The sequence below is a fragment of the Callospermophilus lateralis genome, chromosome 10 (genome assembly GCF_048772815.1).
Source record: "Callospermophilus lateralis isolate mCalLat2 chromosome 10, mCalLat2.hap1, whole genome shotgun sequence".
Lineage (NCBI taxonomy): Eukaryota > Metazoa > Chordata > Mammalia > Rodentia > Sciuridae > Callospermophilus > Callospermophilus lateralis.
Window position 1 is genome coordinate 43,741,220 of NC_135314.1, and position 18,084 is coordinate 43,759,303.

An 18,084-nucleotide genomic window follows, 5' to 3' on the forward strand; every position below is an offset into this window, starting at 1 on the left:
ATACATCACTGGGCCTGGCTGGAGTTTGTCCTTCTATTTTAAAACATTTGTAACATCTTCCTTTCCTTTGCTATCCAGAAACAAACCTTTATCAATCTTCTCTTTCACTTTTCTCTAAAGATACTTGAGTTTTTAGAGGCAGTTACCCTAAAAGATAGGATGTTATATAAGGACTTGGGTGGTAGTGATGGAATTTCATTCTTTGTCTTATCCCCTCATTTCTAAAACAAGCCCAGTAATTCTTCACCCCTATCTTAATAGGGTCAAAGTAATATTTTGAGGAGTGATAAGACATTCCTATTTTCAAGATTCATTCAATCAACAAATGTTGACTGAGTGCATATTATATACCAGGCACTGGGATATTACAGAGAGCGAAGAGACAAAATTGCTACCTTTGTGGTTAGTAGAGGAACTAGACAATAAACCATGTAAGATGTGTGATATATGAGGAGTGCTAAGTACAGGGAGAAGAACAAAAGAGTCAAGGGGTATAAAAGAGCAGGGGATAGAGTTACAAATTTTAGATCGGGTAGCCAGGGAGGGTTTCCATAAGAAGGTGACATTTGAAAAAAGATGAAGGAACTAAGAGCAATAAGATGTGAAAAGGCCATGAGGATTAGCAGCCTGAAATTATTAACTGTGAGGAGGCCAATGTAGCTGGAGTACAGTAGTACTAAAATTGGGGATAAGAGCATATATACCATGGGTCATAGACCAAGGTCATTGACAGGACATTCCTGAATTAGACAGGAAGCCATTACAGGAGTTGAACAGAAGGTAGTGTTATCTAAGTTACTGTCACTATGTTAATAGGATGTCAAGAGGACAAGAATGAGAAGAGGGAAAGTTGGCCGGAGGTTCCCGCTGTCATTCAGGCAGGAGACAACAGTGGCCTGTTCAAAGGTGGTGGCTTTGTCCCTTGATGGGAGCAACTGTGGTGGAGCCTGGCCATAATTTCCAGGTTCAGAGGGAAGCATGTTCTGATAACTCAGATGTGCGACATGAGTGAAGGAAAGGAGAAAGAGGCCCTAGGAGTTTGGGCTGAGGCAACTGGAAAAATGGAGTTACCACTTTCTGAGATGAGGGAGACTGCGAGGAACAAATTCGGAGACAATATCAGGAGCTTGGTTTTGGAGTATTGGATGCTTTTCAGATATTCTGTTTGACAACAACACAAGAAACGCCAAGGTGGTGTTGAGAGAACATCAGAGGCATCGGCATGTAGGGGATGTTAGATGTCACAAGTCTAGGGTGAGAATCAGGATTGAGGGCAGATGGTCAAGAGGTTCTAGGACCGGATCTTGGGGCTCTCCAGGCATAGAGGTTGAAGAGATGAGGAGAAACCAACGGGGAGACTGGAAACTCAGGTGCAGAGAACATATTTGGTTGAGCCTTCTGAGCCTTGGAAGTGGAGCTGGGCCCGGAGCCTGGGTCTTCACAGGCAGGACTGAGAGCTCTTTGCCTTGGCCCAGGGCACCTTTCTCCTCACATTTCTTGGATTGGAATCCTGCTGATGTTCTTTGTGTGGGACGTGTTGTTTTCAACAAGTCTGAGCAGGACATGGATTTTTGTCTTTGTTTTTTTTTTTTTTTTTTTTTTTTGAGTGTTTGAAGTATTTCATAATTTAAATATGCTCTAAAATAAAAAGACGTGGTGGGAGGCCCAGGCTGCCAACATGAATTTGTGAAGTGGACACACAAACTCCGACCAAAGGGAGGTGTTGTCAGAGTTGTTTAGAGGAAGGATTCTGTTGTCTTGGATCCCATTGGCAGGCCTTGGCCGCTGTGGGCATTGATGATCACGGATTAAATAAACCACATGGTCCCAGGAGAAAAGACAAGATGGAGTAATGTCACAGGACAGTTAGCCCGAGGGAAGATGAGAATTTTCACTTTTAAAATATGTCAGCATCTTCAGAGCTGTTGGGTCTAGATTGCATGTACACTGTACCTTAAGATCCCTCGAGTTTTCTCTGGTTGGTGCTGGCCGGTTGGCATGGATCAGGGTTTTATAACCTCTATAGCAGTCAGCTTCACATTAATACAACAAAATACCTGACACAAGCTACTTAGGAAGTAAAGAGAGGTTTATGCTGGCTCACTGTTCTGGAGGTTCAAGGGCATGGTGCCTGCACTGACCCAGTTCCGGTAAGGGTGGTGGATGGCAGTGGTGAGGAACAGATACTAGATTTAGCTTTCTATCTTGAGCCAAGAAACAAAGAGATAGAGAAGTTAGGGAACCTCCCGCCCTTTGAGGGAAGGCCCCAGTGATCGAAGGACCTCCTATTTGGCCCTCCTTCCTGGAGAAACGACCTCCCAATAGTGCTACCCTTGGGACCACACCCTTAACATGTGGTCTTATAGGGGACACTACCCACATTCATACCATGGCGACATCTTACTTTGCAGAGTCCCTACAGAGGCTAGCAGATGTTGGTGGGGGAGACATTTCCCGCCCATGTTGATTGGTTCAGCATGCATGCCCTGGGCACCACCCAGGCTTGACACACCTTCCCTTTGTCTGTGACACTGCTTTGTCTTAATACCCATGCCTCAGCAGGGACTCCCTTGAAGCCTTTGTGATCTGCCTTGATGTTGCAATTGTCCTGGCTCTTTCTCCCTGTGATCAGAAGCTCAATGCTGGGAATTGAGCCTGTGTTTTTGCATCCAAATAACATTTTCTTGATCTTTTTGGGGAAAAAAAAAAAACAGGCCAATGCATACCAGATGTAGGGAAGCATTGCAAAGGCCCTATTTGTCTCCTACTCTCAGGTTCAGAGAGCCCCATCTTCCTTTCTAAAGGCAAGAACTGATGCCAGTAGATCACAGAAAGATCAGGGATCTGGAAAACCATAATTTCTTTGGGGGTTGGTCCCTTCCCCTGTTTCTCCTCTCTTCCACAAATTCACTCTCAAGTATTAACAGAGGTGGAGAATCCATAAAAGATTCTTTAGGTCTAGTCCTAGGTTCTCAGAGCCTCCAGGGCAGACTCCTCTCCCTGCTTTGCATGGACCTGCCCTTGTTTAGGATCATTTTGTCTGTTGCCAGATCTTCTGCAGCCATCTGGAGTCTCCCTGAGTTCACGTTCCATATTAATACCTCATTTGAAAGGTAAAATGACCACATCTCTATTTGGTTCCAGAACCTTCAGTGTCTCCCCATTCCCCAAACCAAGCTGAGCATCCAGGGCCTTTCTTGACACCACACTTACAGATCTCCCCAGAAGGCATCACATTCTTTCCCCCAACCTGTCTCTCTCTCCAGGGTTCCATGTCACTCAGTTTCCCTCGTATATCCATGGTCCTTTCATATCCCTGTTTTCTTGTATGCTATTCCCCAGTTCCTGGAATGTATTCTCCCTTCTTTAGTTTATTACTGAAAAGTAAAATAACACTGTTCTTTACAGAAATGTCTTAGCAGTGGTGTTGCTGAGAGTCACAAAACAGTTCAGGATCATGGGCCAGAACATCAGAAAACCTAACCCATCTCTGTCTCTTACCAGATGAGTTATGTCAGTCAAAGACCCCAAGCCTGGGAACTGGAGACTCCCACCTTTCTTCAGAGGACACTTTCTGGTAGGATTCACTGGAACAATGACTTTCAAACAAGATGCAGATCAGAATCACCCTGGGATCCTTTAAACACCCCCCCCCCCAGGCTCGGGTCTTACACCAGAACCCTTACACCTCAAGCTCTATACCGAGAGGCCTAGGTATGGGTCCTTTCTTAAACTCCCCAGGGGATTTCCGAGGGTGGCCTTGTCTGAATACTGGTGAAGGAGATCAGGCCTTGGACTCCGGAGTTCATCAGAAACCAGTTTTGAATTTGGTTTGCTTTGTCTCCTAGTTCAGAGATCTTGAGTGATGTTTTTTGTAAAAACACTTTTATATTTAGAAGAGTTTTAGATTTACAGAAAGTAGTGAGAATGCTATAGAAAATTCCATTCCCCCTGCATCAGGTTTATCTACTATTATCATCTTACATTCGTAGGGTAGATAGGTTAGAAGGAACCTGTTTTGATGTATCACTGCTATATTTCTCCTCTGTAGAGTTCCTGCTTTCCCGCTGTCCATCCTGAACCCTTTGGAAGGAAGTCACTATGTGCTGCCAGCACTTAAGGGAGGCACACTTCTGCTCCTTGTCCTCAAGGGCATTTAGATGGATTCTATGCCATTCTTCTCCGTGGGAAACTTGTCTATTCTTACAATTTATGGGTTTGTATTTGTATTTACTTTTTGGGTTTTATTGTTTGAGCTTTGGCTGTTGAGGTTCTTTCCACGGGCTCCTGGGTCCATTTGACATATCCTGCCACTGCGGAGTTCTTTGAGCACTTTTTAATGATGCTCCGTGTTCATCTTGAATATTTCTTGCCCCTATTCTAGAGTCAAGCATTTCTTTAAGGGGCCCTTGTTATAATTGGAGAATGGCATTAGAAACCAAGACGGGAGCACTATGCGTGCTCATTGCTTCTAGGAAGTCATTGCTCTTTGATTGGGCCACATTTTTAACTGTGCTTCAGTTTGCCCAGCTGTAAAATGGGGAATAATAATAGCTCTTTCATCAGAGATTGTTTTCAGGGTTAAATTATAGAATGTGTGTAAGAGCTTAGTGCAGTTGTGACAAGATAGTAAATCTCAAAAAATGTGATCATTATTTCCTATAGAATATGTTTATGTTTTAGCTAAGTTTATAGTTTCTCAAAAATTACTTTTTTCTATCTGTGAATTTATTTGACTGAACAATCTCAGGGGAGATTTTTCTGTAAGTTTTATAGATGGAAAAATGAAATGGATAAGGGAGTCAACCTTCATTTTTTAATCACCCTAAGTCTCTTGATTTCAATAGCCATTCTAGACCAAGATTGTCTGCATCTATGCCATATGAGTGATCTAGATTTCCCTCCCTGACTCTTGCCTGCCTCTTATTTGAAGAGTCATCTCTTTCTCAGTGCTGGTGTTTCTTTGCTTCATGCTCTCTGTGAATGAGATTAGCTCATGGCAGAAGGAAAGAATATACTCCAACCCAGAGCAAGTCAATCTAGACACAGTGTCCCAGTGCAACACAAAAAATTTTCTGAATCAAACATTGAATACATGACCTGAAAAGCCCCCCCCTCCCCCGCCGAAAATAGAGTGTGGGTGGCATTCAAAAAAATAGAATTTGGGTGCTGAAATATTTGCATTATATGATATTTTGAAATTCACAGGAATAGTAACACAAGGTACCCGAAAAACCTAGAATATGCTTTAGTGTTTATGACATGACTTTCCCATCAGAGTCTCTCTCTTTCTCTCTCACTCTTTTTATGGAACAGTGATTCTAGTCAAATAGAGTACAATTTTGAAACATGAAAACAACTCACTAGAATCATCAGTGCATGAAAAAACATACAAGCCAAACAGAGATTTTTGACTCAATGCAGATGTTTATTGGAACAAATATGTATTTTCCCATAAGAACAGCAGCTTCTGTTACTAATGAAATACACTAGTGCTAAAACAGCATTTAAGGTATGAAATTATCGTTTTAGTTATCCAAACTACATTCTAGGGAGGTGGATTTTGGTTGCATAGAAGAGAGAACTTTTTTGTTTTGGTTTTGGTACCGGGGATTGAACCCAGGGGTGCTTTACCACTGAACTGCATCCTTTTTATCTTTTATTTTGAGACAAGTTCTTGTTAAGTTTCTTAGGGCTTCGCTAAGTTGCCGAGACTAGCTTTGAACTTGTCATCCTCCTGCCTCAGCCTCCCAAGTCACTGAGATTACATCATGCACCCCTGTACCCCAAGAGAAACCTTTTTAAAGCAGCATATTTTAAAGTTGGAATGAGCTGTGTTTGGAGGTAGTGAGTTTTGTCATCATTAGAAAGGTTCAGGAATGAGGTCATAGAGTTAAGATGGTCCTGACACCCCTATTCTCTGCTGCTGTGGCTCTGTGAGGTATTTGGGTTGGTTGGACCTTAGCAGTAGTGCAGGAGTTGCACATTTAATAGATTCTTATAGATCAGGGGGAAGCCAAGATTCCACTGCCCGTTTACACATTGTCTCTGAATAATAATGAAGTTGCACTTAGAATAAAGAGGATAAACTGGGTCAGAAATCAATATCTGTGCATGAATCCTCAGGCTGAGCCCTGTTTAGTATTCTGACTCTAAGGATAAAGGCTCCTTTACATATTGGCTCTCATCACAGACACTGGTCTCTAGGACGTGCCATTTCATGGGAGAAGCTTTGGTAACCTAGAGAAGCTTGAGCGGATATTTACTCCTGTTCTCTCACCATCCAGAAGCCTTCCCTCTGTCTTACCCATTGAGATGCCCACCCTCCTCAAGATCATCTCCTCCTGGAAGATTTTTCTGGCATTTCCTTCCTCAACACCTCCATACCAGAATGACTTTTCTTTGACCTCTGTGCCTCTCTCAAACTTAGCACTTTGTGGGGTACATTCCTGTACACTGCAGTCACTTATCTAGGCGTCACGTCTCTCAGTAGGAGCTCCTGCAAGGCGTGACTCATACGCTTCTCATCCCACTACCCATGCAGCAGACAGCACAGCCTCAAGCCTGTGGAACTCCCAGGGAGTGCTGTGACATGGGAAGGTACAGTGTCTTGGGATGACTGTTGGGGTGATTTCAAAGTTTGGTGTCATAATTCTTCTTTGGTGTTTTACACGGAACTCCAGCTTGTCTGATTAGAATCTGATGAAGCTGGACTCCCTTGTCCTCTTCCCTTTGCAGAAGAAAACGCAGGGCACACAGAAGTCGGGGGACTTGCTTATAGAAGAGGCAGGTTTTGCATGGCTGTCCCTGAGTGTTCAGCTGAGGGCTTAATGCCTATGAGTACTTGCTCACTTCCTCATTTAGCAAGAGACCCAAAATGACCACAGCAGCTGCCGTGCAGGTCAAGAGCTCAAATTTTCCATCAAGAGACATTCTGGCAGAACAGAAGACAGAGACTTGGGACTTCTGATCCCTGGAGAGCTTGTATCTTGGAGCTCTGAAGTTGAGGAGTTCTCTACAAGCTCCCTGAGCAAGGAGGAAGTGGTTCTTGGATGAGGGAGGATTACTGCTTGAGAACATTCATGACCTTGCAAGGCTAGGGAGCTCAGAGTGAGGCACAGGGGTGAGGAATCAGGGGAACAGCTGCCTGGGGCCATCTGTGGACACAGAGAGCTCAGGGGCCTGAGGTCTAGCTGGCCAGTGCCCACCCGCAGCAGTCTGGGACTAGGGAAGGCAAGGAGCCCAGGGTCCAGAGCAGTTGCTCTTCTTAGGAATATGGAAAGATCTTTTGGCTGCACTTTGCCTGGCTTATGTCATTGGGAAACAGGGTGTGGTGGGCAGTGGCGGAGATTGCAGGAGCAGCAGCATTTTGTCTCCGTCTAAACTCTTTGAAGTTAATGAAATTTTGGCCTTTGGGTTACTTTGGCTTTAACTCATCTCATCAGGGAAAAATAGGACTTCATTGAATCCTGGATTGTCAAAGCTGGAAGGGCCCTTTGAGATGAGGGGAAAGGACTTGCATAGGATCACAGGATGAGCTGGGAGAGGGACAAAACTGATTCTAGCATCAGATATCTGACTTCCCAGTCTCTCTTCTAGCAGTTGCTTCTCTGTCACTGTCACAACTTGGGACCTAGCTCAAGGGCATAACCACCTTGCTGTGGGACATGCCGCAGGACTAAGACCCTTGTCTGTTTTACCTCTTAATGGGGGAGAGTTGGGGTTGGGAGAGTTGTATGTGGCAAAGAAGCACATAGAGGGCAAATGGAGGAGATAGTCAATGGGGGAGAACAGGTATGTCACTAATCAGGCCTGAGACCCAGCAAAACCCAGGGGTTTTGCAAGGGGACTTCATTTGCCTATAGTTGATCTAAGTCACATCTATGGGACACTTAGTTTAGGCTATGCACTGGTTAAGAACTATGTATATGTTAATTAATTTGATCATCAGACTTTTATGAGGTAGGTAAGGTGTGTCACTTGCAATGTTATGGATGAAGAAACAGAGTCAGAGGCCAAATCAGCTGTCCGGCATCCTGATGCTTGTAAGTGACGGGCACCTGGATTTGGCCTTGAGTTCTGCCCACTCTGCTACTTTGCCTCTTAAAGAGAGGGGGAAGGAGACAGCATGTTCCCGCACTTGCTCTTTGACAGGTGGGCTGAATCAAGGGGAGAAGGGGCTGAGGGGCCAGGGAGAAGGGACTGCGAGCATGAGACAATTATCTTCAGCTGCTGACTGACCACAGAAGGCAGTGCTGACTGAAAGTTGAACTCAATTTCTCACCCCGGTGACCCTCTGGATCCAGCCCTTGTTGTGGTAGATGTCGGAATACACTCCATAGAGATCCTTCTTTCCACAGCCCTCACCCCAGGACACCGTGCCCACCAGGTACCATTGGCCTTTCTTCATATCCAGAGTCACCATGGGGCCTCCAGAGTCTCCCGCACAGGCATCCTTCCCCCCTAGATGTGAAGGAGATGCAGATTAAAATTAGGGTGCCCCTTCCCAGCCCAAATCCAGAGGAAGCATCCTTCTCTCCAAGTCTGACTTGCAGTTTAGAGAATTTGGCACTAGAGGGAGCAGCAGACCGTGTGACCCAAACCTGAGCTCTGAGTCGTTTCCCTCAGGCCTCAGAGCTCAAAATGATTTTAGAAAGTGCTGGTTCAAGAAAGGAGTGATGGAAATCCTTAGCATGTTTCTCTCGGATGCAATGGAAACACTCCCCACAGGTTGGGAGGGCTCTGGCCCTTCACTGCTGGGCGCTGGTGCCCATGTTGTACGTCAGCATAACCTACCTTCCTTTTCCCCAGCACAGAGCATGTCCTTGGTTATGATCTTCTTCCGCTGAGCATAGTTCTCCTGGCAGGTATGGTGGTTAACAATGGGGATTTCAATCTGGAACACAAGGCTATTGTTGGTTCCCACTCCTTGCCATTCTGACACCCCTGGAGCGTCTAGATCCACCTTAGATTTATGCCAGTGAAGAAAACAATTGAATGGAGAACCCAGGGCTCATGTTCTGGTCCCATCTCAGTTGGTATATGTGACCTTGGACAAGTAACTTGGCCTCCCTGGGACTCAGTTCTTATATCTAGAAAATGGAGATACTACTATTTGCCTAGCATATGCATTAGTTCAAATATGACATTATATACAAGAACCATGGTCTGTTTCTTTCCCTTTCTCTTACTGTGGGATGAGGCTTATGGCTTAATCACTGGTTTTCAGACTTCCAAGGCTATTTCCTCATCCAAAATGTGGGAGCCATCGTGTTTGACATACTAATCATGTGGAGTTATTTGCAGAGGAAACGAATGAACAAGAGCTTTGAAAAGTATAAAAGCTGTAACTATTAGTACTTTAGGGGTCATCCTGGCTTGCTTTACAGCAAACATTCACTTGTGTTTCTCTCCCTCACTACAGGATGTGCCTCTGGACACTGAGTCTGTATGTTGTCCATTTCTATGTTACATAACTGGGAAAATAGTAAATAATCAATATTTTAAAAAAATTGAGGTGTAATATAAGAGGTTGTGAGGGGAAAGGGGGGAAGGGAGAGAACTGAACAACAACAGATAAGGTAGAGAGGGAAGATGGGAGGGGAGGGGAGGGGGGATAGTAGGGGATAGGAAAGGCAGCAGAATACAACAGTCACTAATATGGCATTATGTAAACATTGTGAATGTGTAACTGATGTGATTCTGCAATTTGTATTTGGGGTAAAAATGGATGTTCATAACTCACTTGAATCAAATGTATGAAAGATGAAAAAAATAAAATAAAATAAATAAAAAAAATTGAGGTGTAAATGGATACATAAAAGCAAGATATTGTGATCATCATCATTCTGGATTCAGCATGGGATAAATGCTGGAGTAACTATTTGAAATAAAAAGGGGAAACATGAATCTCATTCAACCTGGCCAAGAATTGAATGGACCAGATGCTCCAACATACACTTTCTGTTGGCCCTTGTTAAGAGGGAAACAGAAGCCATTCAGATTCTTTTTGGGCTAGGGCCTTGCCTAGATAAGTGGGAAGAGGCAGCCACATTGTGAGACATGTCCGCACTAAACTGTTGAGTACCCAATTAATCTCTTCTGATCATTCAGTATATCACCTAAGTGTCATGTCCTGGGGAAGTCTTCCTCAACCCCCAAGATAAGATTGGATTCCCCCACATTCCAGAGTGCCCTGAACTTCTCCATCGTCACCTTTATCACACCCATAAGTACTTTCTGATGCACCTACTTGACTATAAGCCCAAGGAGGCTGGGAACCAGATCTGTCCTTTTACCCACCCTCCACCCCAGCATATCTAACAGCTACTATAGAGGAGACACTAAATAAACACCTGGGAGTTCATGAATGAAGGGATGTTTCAGATGTGCAATTTCAAAGTGTGTTAAAATAATGCATATTGAAGGATTTCAAAGCTAGCTGTGTCACAGAATTAGTTATGTTAGAGCCAGGCATTTCATAGAGGTCATCTAGTGTTGCCCTTGAACTTGGCAGTTGGAGATGGTATGCTATGGCCTAAAGAGGCAAAATGACTTTTTCAGATAATCCAATAAATGAGTAGAAGCCAAGATGAGGAGCCAGGGCTTGGCTCTTTATGTCTAGTTTGGTGTTCTCTTCTAAAATGACAGAAATGTGACCTTCTAAATGCAATGGTGAAATCTATGTTTGCAAGGACTGGGGTTCACAAGAGCCTGTCCCGTTCTTGGCTATGTAGTCCTCGTGGTGTAAAATGAATCATGAACCTTTGTGGTGTCCAAACCTATTGTTTTCTTGGAGAATTTCCATAATCTGGGGCTTTAATAAGCTACCACGGACATTGAACAGCGTTTGGAGGCTAGAGTCCACCATCGGCAGAATAAACAAGTCAAGGTTTCTGGGCTGCAAAGTCCCACTGAACTTTGGAGGGGAGACTGGGTTTCTGGCCTCTCTTTCACCAGCCTGCCCAAGCCTCCAAATCCTGAGAAAGCAATGTGAAGCATGAAGGCCAGCAAGGGCCAAGGTGTCATTGTTTGTAGGATATAGATTGAACTTCACCTCCATCAGGGTGTCTGGGAACCTCTGCAAGAACTGCTTCCCCCAGCCGCTGACGATGACCCTGGTTCCTGGAGGAGAGGAGACAGTGTCAGGACACAGGGGCTGTCTGTGGGGTGTTCAGAATGCTGCATCTTGTAGTTCGGTCACCCTCTGCCTGTAGAGGAAGGGCTGAGTTTGCTACTTCAGAGAAAGGCAGCAAGATGGAGAGGAAGATGGGAAAGGCTGCTGAGTTGGAGGTGATCTGTGACAGAACAGGGGACATTTGTTTCTATGATATGTCACCTGATTTATTTGTCTATTTTCTTCTACCCCCAACAAGCCTGGGACATAGGCTCTGTGAGAGCAGTAATCTCATCTACTTTGTTCACTATTATATCCCCTGGCCTCTAAGGATGTTGACACATAGTAGGTGCTCAACAAATTATTGTGAATAAATAAAAAGCCCAGCCTAGCCAACAATATGCTATGCTACCTTTAGGAAGACTTATCCGAGATTTCTCTCCTTCTATGCCTCAGCCCCCTTATCCATAAAATGATGAAGCTGGACTTGGCATTCTGTAAATATTTTCTAGCTCTGACATTCTAGAAGCTATGAAGTTGGCAAATCTGGGGACAATGTGGAAATGGATTGAACGCTAACAGAACAACTGTAATCTTACTTGAGAAAAGAGCCTGGATACTGAAAATAGCACTGGGCTTAAAGTCAGAAAACTTGGACACTAGCTTCAGATCTGCTTTTTATAGACTATATATTGGATGAATTACTTTACTTTGCCGAGCCTCCGTTTTCTCATCTGTAACATGGGGCTATAATACCAGCGTGCAAGGCTTTCACGAGTAGTAAGTGAAGGGATACAAACCAGCTGGCACGTGGTAAGTACACAGCACCCAAAGAGTTAAAGTCAGCTGACACTGTGCCTTTTCTGTCAGCTCACTTCCCATAAGTACTTCTCAGATTCTATCTTAGCAAAATGTTTAGCAGCTTTGAGCTAAAGGAGTGAAAAGGAGTGAATTATGATATGGTACCACTGAATTTAGAATGAAAAGGAAGTCAACCCACATGAGCTGGTCTCTTATTCTATGTTGGATTTATATTATCTCATTTATATTATTATCTATTTAAATATCACAATCACCCCAAGGGGTATTGCCTCCAGTTTAGAAGTAAGTGGACGGAGTTTAATGAGACCAAGTACTTTCCTTTGATCACCTAACTGGGAATGCAAGCAATGGGATTTGACTCTGTGCTGGCTAATAAGCTGTTGTGCCTTGGCTTCCGCCTTACCTGTCTATGCTCTGCTTTGTGGTGCTAGGAGTGAGACTCTGAAATAGCAGTTCTGCTTGTCCGGCTGGTGTCCTGAACATAGGAGGCATTTTCAGGGAGATTGGAGGATTTCCTTAATGGTTTCTCACTCTACTGGTGGGAATTGGTTTCAACTATTTTCCTTAACACATCAGCCTCTTCTGTGGAAGTCTAAGTTCTAGCTCCAAAGGGCCCCTTTTCAAGCCTCTAGGTCCTATAATTCCAGCCTCTTCCTTTGTTCCCCAAGACCTAGAGGTAGAGGTTTCTTCCTGTTGATAGTCAGCTTTTCCCCTTTTACTTATTTATTCTAATACCCTATCATAAATTCTCTCTATAGCCATCACTAGTGTGGATTTTGTTTTCCTGTCTGGATCAGTGGGCCTGCCCGTTCGCTATGTGCCTACCACTACCTCCAAACTAGTTCTGACTTTGCAGTTTTAGGGCAGGCATCCAGAGGATTCTGTAGCCACCAGTGGCTGACTCAATCGACATCAGAGCCTCCCCAAGACTGGAGAACTCCCTGCTCAGATCCCAGCTGCGCTGAGGAGGTGGGATCGGGGTTTGGGGAAGGTACCTTCCTGCGGGGGCTCCTCAGGCAGACATATGGGCATCACGAAGTCATTCAGTATTGGGCTTTCCAGCAGCTCCACCAGAGCCACATCGTTCTCAAATGTGTGGGGTTGATACAGCGGATGGAGGATGAAATGTTTGACACCGAGATGCTGTTCGTTTTCATCAGACCGGAGCCTCCAGTGCTTGCCTGGGCAAGAGGAAGACACGCGAGGCACGAGGATAATGGAGGATAAGGTCCCACCTTGTCACATCTGGTGCCATCCAGCACCTGCTTCCAGACTTAACCTTTTCCTTGCCCTTCACCCACCCATTGCCTTAGTAAACTTTTCTTATGCCTCTTGCCACAGTCCAATATCCTCACCTCTCAGTGCCTCGGTCACACGTTGCCTCCTCCATGAAGCCTCTCAGACACTTCAGTTAGAAATCTTTCCCTTATGAACTCCTGTGGCCCTTCACCTGTCTCTCTACTACCAAATGAGCTGCTTCCTACCTTGGGTCAGATGGCCCTGCAGTTGTATCTTGTTCCTCTGTTATATGGTAGCTCCTTGTGGGCAGGAGCTAGATATTCGTGACAATGTGTCATTCAATCCTGGCAGAGTGTATACCTGAATTGAATCAGCTATTGATCTTATACAGGAAAGCCTTGAAAAATGGCAGGAGCAGAACCCTGTTCCAAGAACCACTTCTCATTTGCACCTGACTCACCCATAATGATCATAAAGTCAGAAGGGCTAAGCAAGTATGAGTCGTCCAGGGTCAAGTCGTCTGAATCGAGGTATTGGTGGAGGCAGTGAGCAGCGGTCACAATCCAGTTGGAGCCTAGAGAACAGAACACACAAACACCACGTTCTTCACCACCCTGTCCTGCCTCCCAGTGTCTTGAGTTAAGGGACTTGAGACTGTTCCAGGGCACCCCTTCAGACCTTACAAAGGCCAAACCCCTCTTTGTTGCATCTCTCAGTCTCAGACACTTACTTGATACTAATTGGAAGATGAGGTGTAAAACTTGATTTCAACGGCCTGTCTCAAATCACACCAGGACTGAATGTTTTAAAGAAAGTTTCAGGATTCCCTGAAACCTATGATAGGGATGAAAAACAGCCGAAGGTGGGCCCACAACAACTTGTGCTCACTGGCTACCTCTCTGGCCTTACTTCTCAAAGTGTGGTCCTTGGACCAGCAGCATCAGCCTCACCTGGAAACTCCTTTGAAATGAAAACCAAATCAAAGCCTACACTTTAGCATGATCCCCAAATAATTCATGGGCTTATTACAGTTTGAGTAGAATGATCAGTAGCTAGCAGCCAAGTATATTTCTTATGTCTTGGCTATCTTCTTCTCCTGGGCAGATATATTCCTCAACTTTGTTTAATATAGGCCAGGCTATCCTTTAGGTGGGACAGATGACAAGTACATAAGTAGCTGAACTCTGAGGTATACCCTGGATGAGCCAAGAAAAAAGAAAGGCTCTGAGTCTTAGAGGGAAAGAGGCAGGGATATTAGGTTAGGGTTCAAAGTCAAGGGAGAGGTGCTTTTCTGGAGCAGATCCCAGACTCCTCTGGCCCTCTCAGAAGTAGCTGTGTGCTCTGGCCCCTGGCTCTACATAGACCATCACAAGGCTACCCTCTTTCGCCTCTTTTGATCTTGACCCCATCCATGGTCAGGAGCTGTTGGGCTGACTTTGCAGGTAGGTAAGGTTGGCTAAAATACCAATTTTAGGGGAGCCTGCCTCAGAGGGGGGTTCTGGGCTATTTAGACAAGCCCAGCACCGTGCACTGGCCCGTCTGCATGGCCTCACCCTCCAGCTCTGTCAATTCCTCTGCCAAGACTTCCTGTAGGGCATCAAGATTGCACTTTACCACCTCCTCCATCCCTTAGCTCCCTCTGGGCTCCCCTGCCCTCTCCTACCTCTAATTCTCTCCATAAGACCGAAGCACAGAGGAAAGAGATTCTGGTTTGTGAGAGCTCTGCGAGGGTGAGGTGTGAGGGAGCTCTCGGTTTGGGTGAGGGTAGAGGAGTGAACTTCAAACAACTCTCATACACAAGTTGTAGGGAATAAGGCAGGAACGTTGTTGATTTAAAAACTCAAGGTTTAAAACAATGAATTTAAGTCTTACCACAGTGGGCACATCATCCATCTTTTCCACTTGCCTGACAAGCCACCTGGCCTGGCTTCAGCTCACCTGTCACTCTTCCTCACCAACTCTCCTCTCCTCCGTCTCTGCACATGGGGGTCCACCCTCCCTTACTTCTTCCATGATTTCTCCTCTTCCTCAGGTATCACACATCTTACCAGTCTGTCTTCTTGTTGTATCGTGTCTTTTAATTTCTCTTTTCACCCCTCAGTCTCCTTTCTCTTATTTCCTGGTCTCTCTTATTGGTCTCTTTCTATCTCTTGGTCCTTTCAGCTGCTGACCGGCTCCCTCTGTTTATCTCCCTTTCCTCATCTTTCTTGGTCTTCCCCCCAGCCCTGCTCCCCACTGGGTGGCCTCAGCCACAGCTGGCTTTATTTCTTCCTTTCTTTGACACCTTTGCTCACTCTTCCTGCCCCATTGAGGCTCCACTGAGTGGGATCGTTCATCTTTGCTCTCATGGGAATTAGAGTGAGGACTTCATATATCTCATTTGCCAATTCACCCATTCCTGGAGGTAAGAACATGAATGAATTTGAAATCATCTACATCCAGGCAAAAATGCAGCAGGGAGAGCCACCAGCTGTTCCTTCTCCACCTTGCCCCCACTCCCACCCACATTCAACCCTTTACAAAGCTGACAATCTTCTCTTCCAATGCTTTTTAGTTGGCCCCCCTCATTTCCATCCCTAGTGCCCTTACTTCTTACTTTGAGGCTTATGACTTCTCTCCCCACAATTGCAAATAGTTACCACACTGAATTACTAGCTTTCAGATTCCCTCCTTTTGGTCTAGATTTCCCCTAGACAGAACTTGCCAGAACATGCTTATAAATCTGCATAGTGCACAGGATCTGATGTAAATCTCTAAATGTGGCATTCAAGGCCTTTGCAAATCTACCTTCCCTGACTTTCTGAGGGTAAGCTTCCTGGTTCTTCCTAATCATACAAAACCTGTCACAGCCTGCCTTTGATCCAAGGTGATTGCCTTGTATTGTAATTCATGTTTGATAGTCTGATTCCCTGATGTGGTCCTTCTTGGGGCCAGAGACTGATGAGGATTTAGAAGATGTTTGACATCTGAAAGAATTGGAACACATGTCTCCTGGTTCCAGTTAAGAGTTCCTTCTACCACAGTATACTGCTACAGACAGCGATTCTGAACAAAGAGACCTCGGTCTGCCTTCAGGAACAGGATCAGGTAGCCCTCACCCTGCCACCAGTCCTGAGTCCTTCACCCCTTCCACCTCCTCCTTACCTACAAGGGTGCCCCCACAGAAGGGCTGCCCATTTGGGTGAGACAGCATGGCAATCCAGGGAGCGGTGCCCTTCTGGGCTGGGCGTCCATTGAAGATCCTGGCCATCAGCGTCTGGGAGAACTTGGGCAGACCACACACTGCAGCCAAGGGAGGAAGGGACAGATCATACTCTGGGCTCCATCTTGCCCATTTCCAGGGTTACCAGTTTATCGCTCTTTTAGGAACACCTGTTAGTTTTGATGAACCAACATCTGTTGCCCCTTCTGAGAATAGTACCATGAGTTTTCTTCAGGGTCCATTTTTTGGTCTATGTAGCCTAAGTTGGACTAACTTCACCTCTGGTTTCAGGGAAGAGAATTGTGACTAATCAAAACCCTGGATCCCTTGATCACAGCAATTGCTTAGAGATGGGATGTGACCTTGGCCAAGCCAATGAAAGCCTAGCTTGAAAATTTTGCTAAACATACTAGAAAAAGAGAAAGTCATTTTCTACAGGGGTTGCTTGGCTGTTGGCCATAAGCCCACGCCTGCTGGTGATACTCTCCTGAAGAGTTCGCTGAGTAATGCTATTCACCTGGAGGACAGCAGAACTGGAAGACTAGGGGAGAAGAGAGAGATTGTCTTCCGATTTTTTGAGCCCTTTGAACTAACCATATTGAGACCGTTTGGCAGAATCTCTTCATTATGGGAATCTATACACTCTCTCTTTCTTTTTCTTCTTATGCTGTTTATATTGCATTTCTGTCATTTAGAAATGAAAGTTCTGACTAATAAAGGAACTTCATGCTCTATCTGCAGAGGCCTATTCTCAGAGAAGCCCTGGAGATGCCTGCTCCATCCCCTGTCTTCCACTGACGTGAATTCCCAAACATCCATGTACATCACAGCCTGACAAAAATCACAGATCAATATGCTGCAACCTTGACTGAATCTCCAGCATCTCCCAGTGTCATTCTCTGTGCCTAGGTTCAGCTGCCTCAATGGAAGTCCTGTCCCCATTCCTACCGGATGCTCAGGAGTCCATTGGGTGGGAGCTCCTCGGTTGTCCTCCTCCTCATATCCTCCTCCTGTCAACTTTTCTTCTCGTCATAACCAATCCTGTGCTCTGGATCTCCTCACTTAACTCTCAGGGACCTGGCCCAGCTCCTGTATTTTCCATCTCTGCTTCTCCTCTGCCTCTAAAACATGGTCAAGCATTTTCATCCTAAAAACCAACTTCCATTTTCCTGCTTCTCTCTCGTGCCACAGCCTCTTCTTTTCCCTTCCACAGTCAAGCTTCTGCACAGGGGGGTGGATGCTCAGTCTTCCCTCTCCTTTGGAGTTGGATTTAGAAGAAGAAAGTGCCACGTACTACACTTAAATTTTGTCTGATGTATTCTTCCTTCTAGGCATTAGTTCTCCTTGTCCTGTGATTCCCCAACCACTGAAGCTGGGATACCCATCACATTAGGGGAAGAATGAATAGGCTTTGGCTTTTGAAAGAGCAAAGCCTAAACCAATGTCTAGAAAGAGATTTTTCATTTGCAGAGGTAGGGATTGTGGTAAGAATAAAAACAAAAACAAAAGCAAACAAACACACAAAAACGTGTAGGCTATAGGGAATCAAAACCTGGAGGACTGAGTGCATAATTTTTACTGTACATAGAAGCTCTTCTCAGAGCCAGTGAAGAGGCTGGAGGAATGGAGGAGGGAGACACCCCGGGTGGAGGGACAATGAGAGTAAGACGTAATGCACCTGGGGGTCCTGTTCTCTGTCCTCCCT

The 18,084-nt window shown here is 45.2% G+C and overlaps 1 protein-coding gene across 1 annotated transcript in view; it reads right to left on the bottom strand.

The window, feature by feature from the left end:
* Positions 1-8,272: 8,272 nt before the first annotated feature.
* Masp1 (MBL associated serine protease 1) overlaps positions 8,273-18,084 on the bottom strand; it is a 64,650-nt gene continuing 54,838 nt past the window's right edge. Inside the window, exons 11-16 of the mRNA XM_076869042.2 lie at positions 16,322-16,459; positions 13,638-13,751; positions 12,934-13,119; positions 11,057-11,124; positions 8,797-8,896; positions 8,273-8,463 (exon numbers count right to left, since the gene is read on the bottom strand). Of these exons, the coding sequence (XP_076725157.1) occupies positions 8,273-8,463; positions 8,797-8,896; positions 11,057-11,124; positions 12,934-13,119; positions 13,638-13,751; positions 16,322-16,459 (797 nt within the window). The remainder of the gene's footprint in view (positions 8,464-8,796; positions 8,897-11,056; positions 11,125-12,933; positions 13,120-13,637; positions 13,752-16,321; positions 16,460-18,084) is intronic.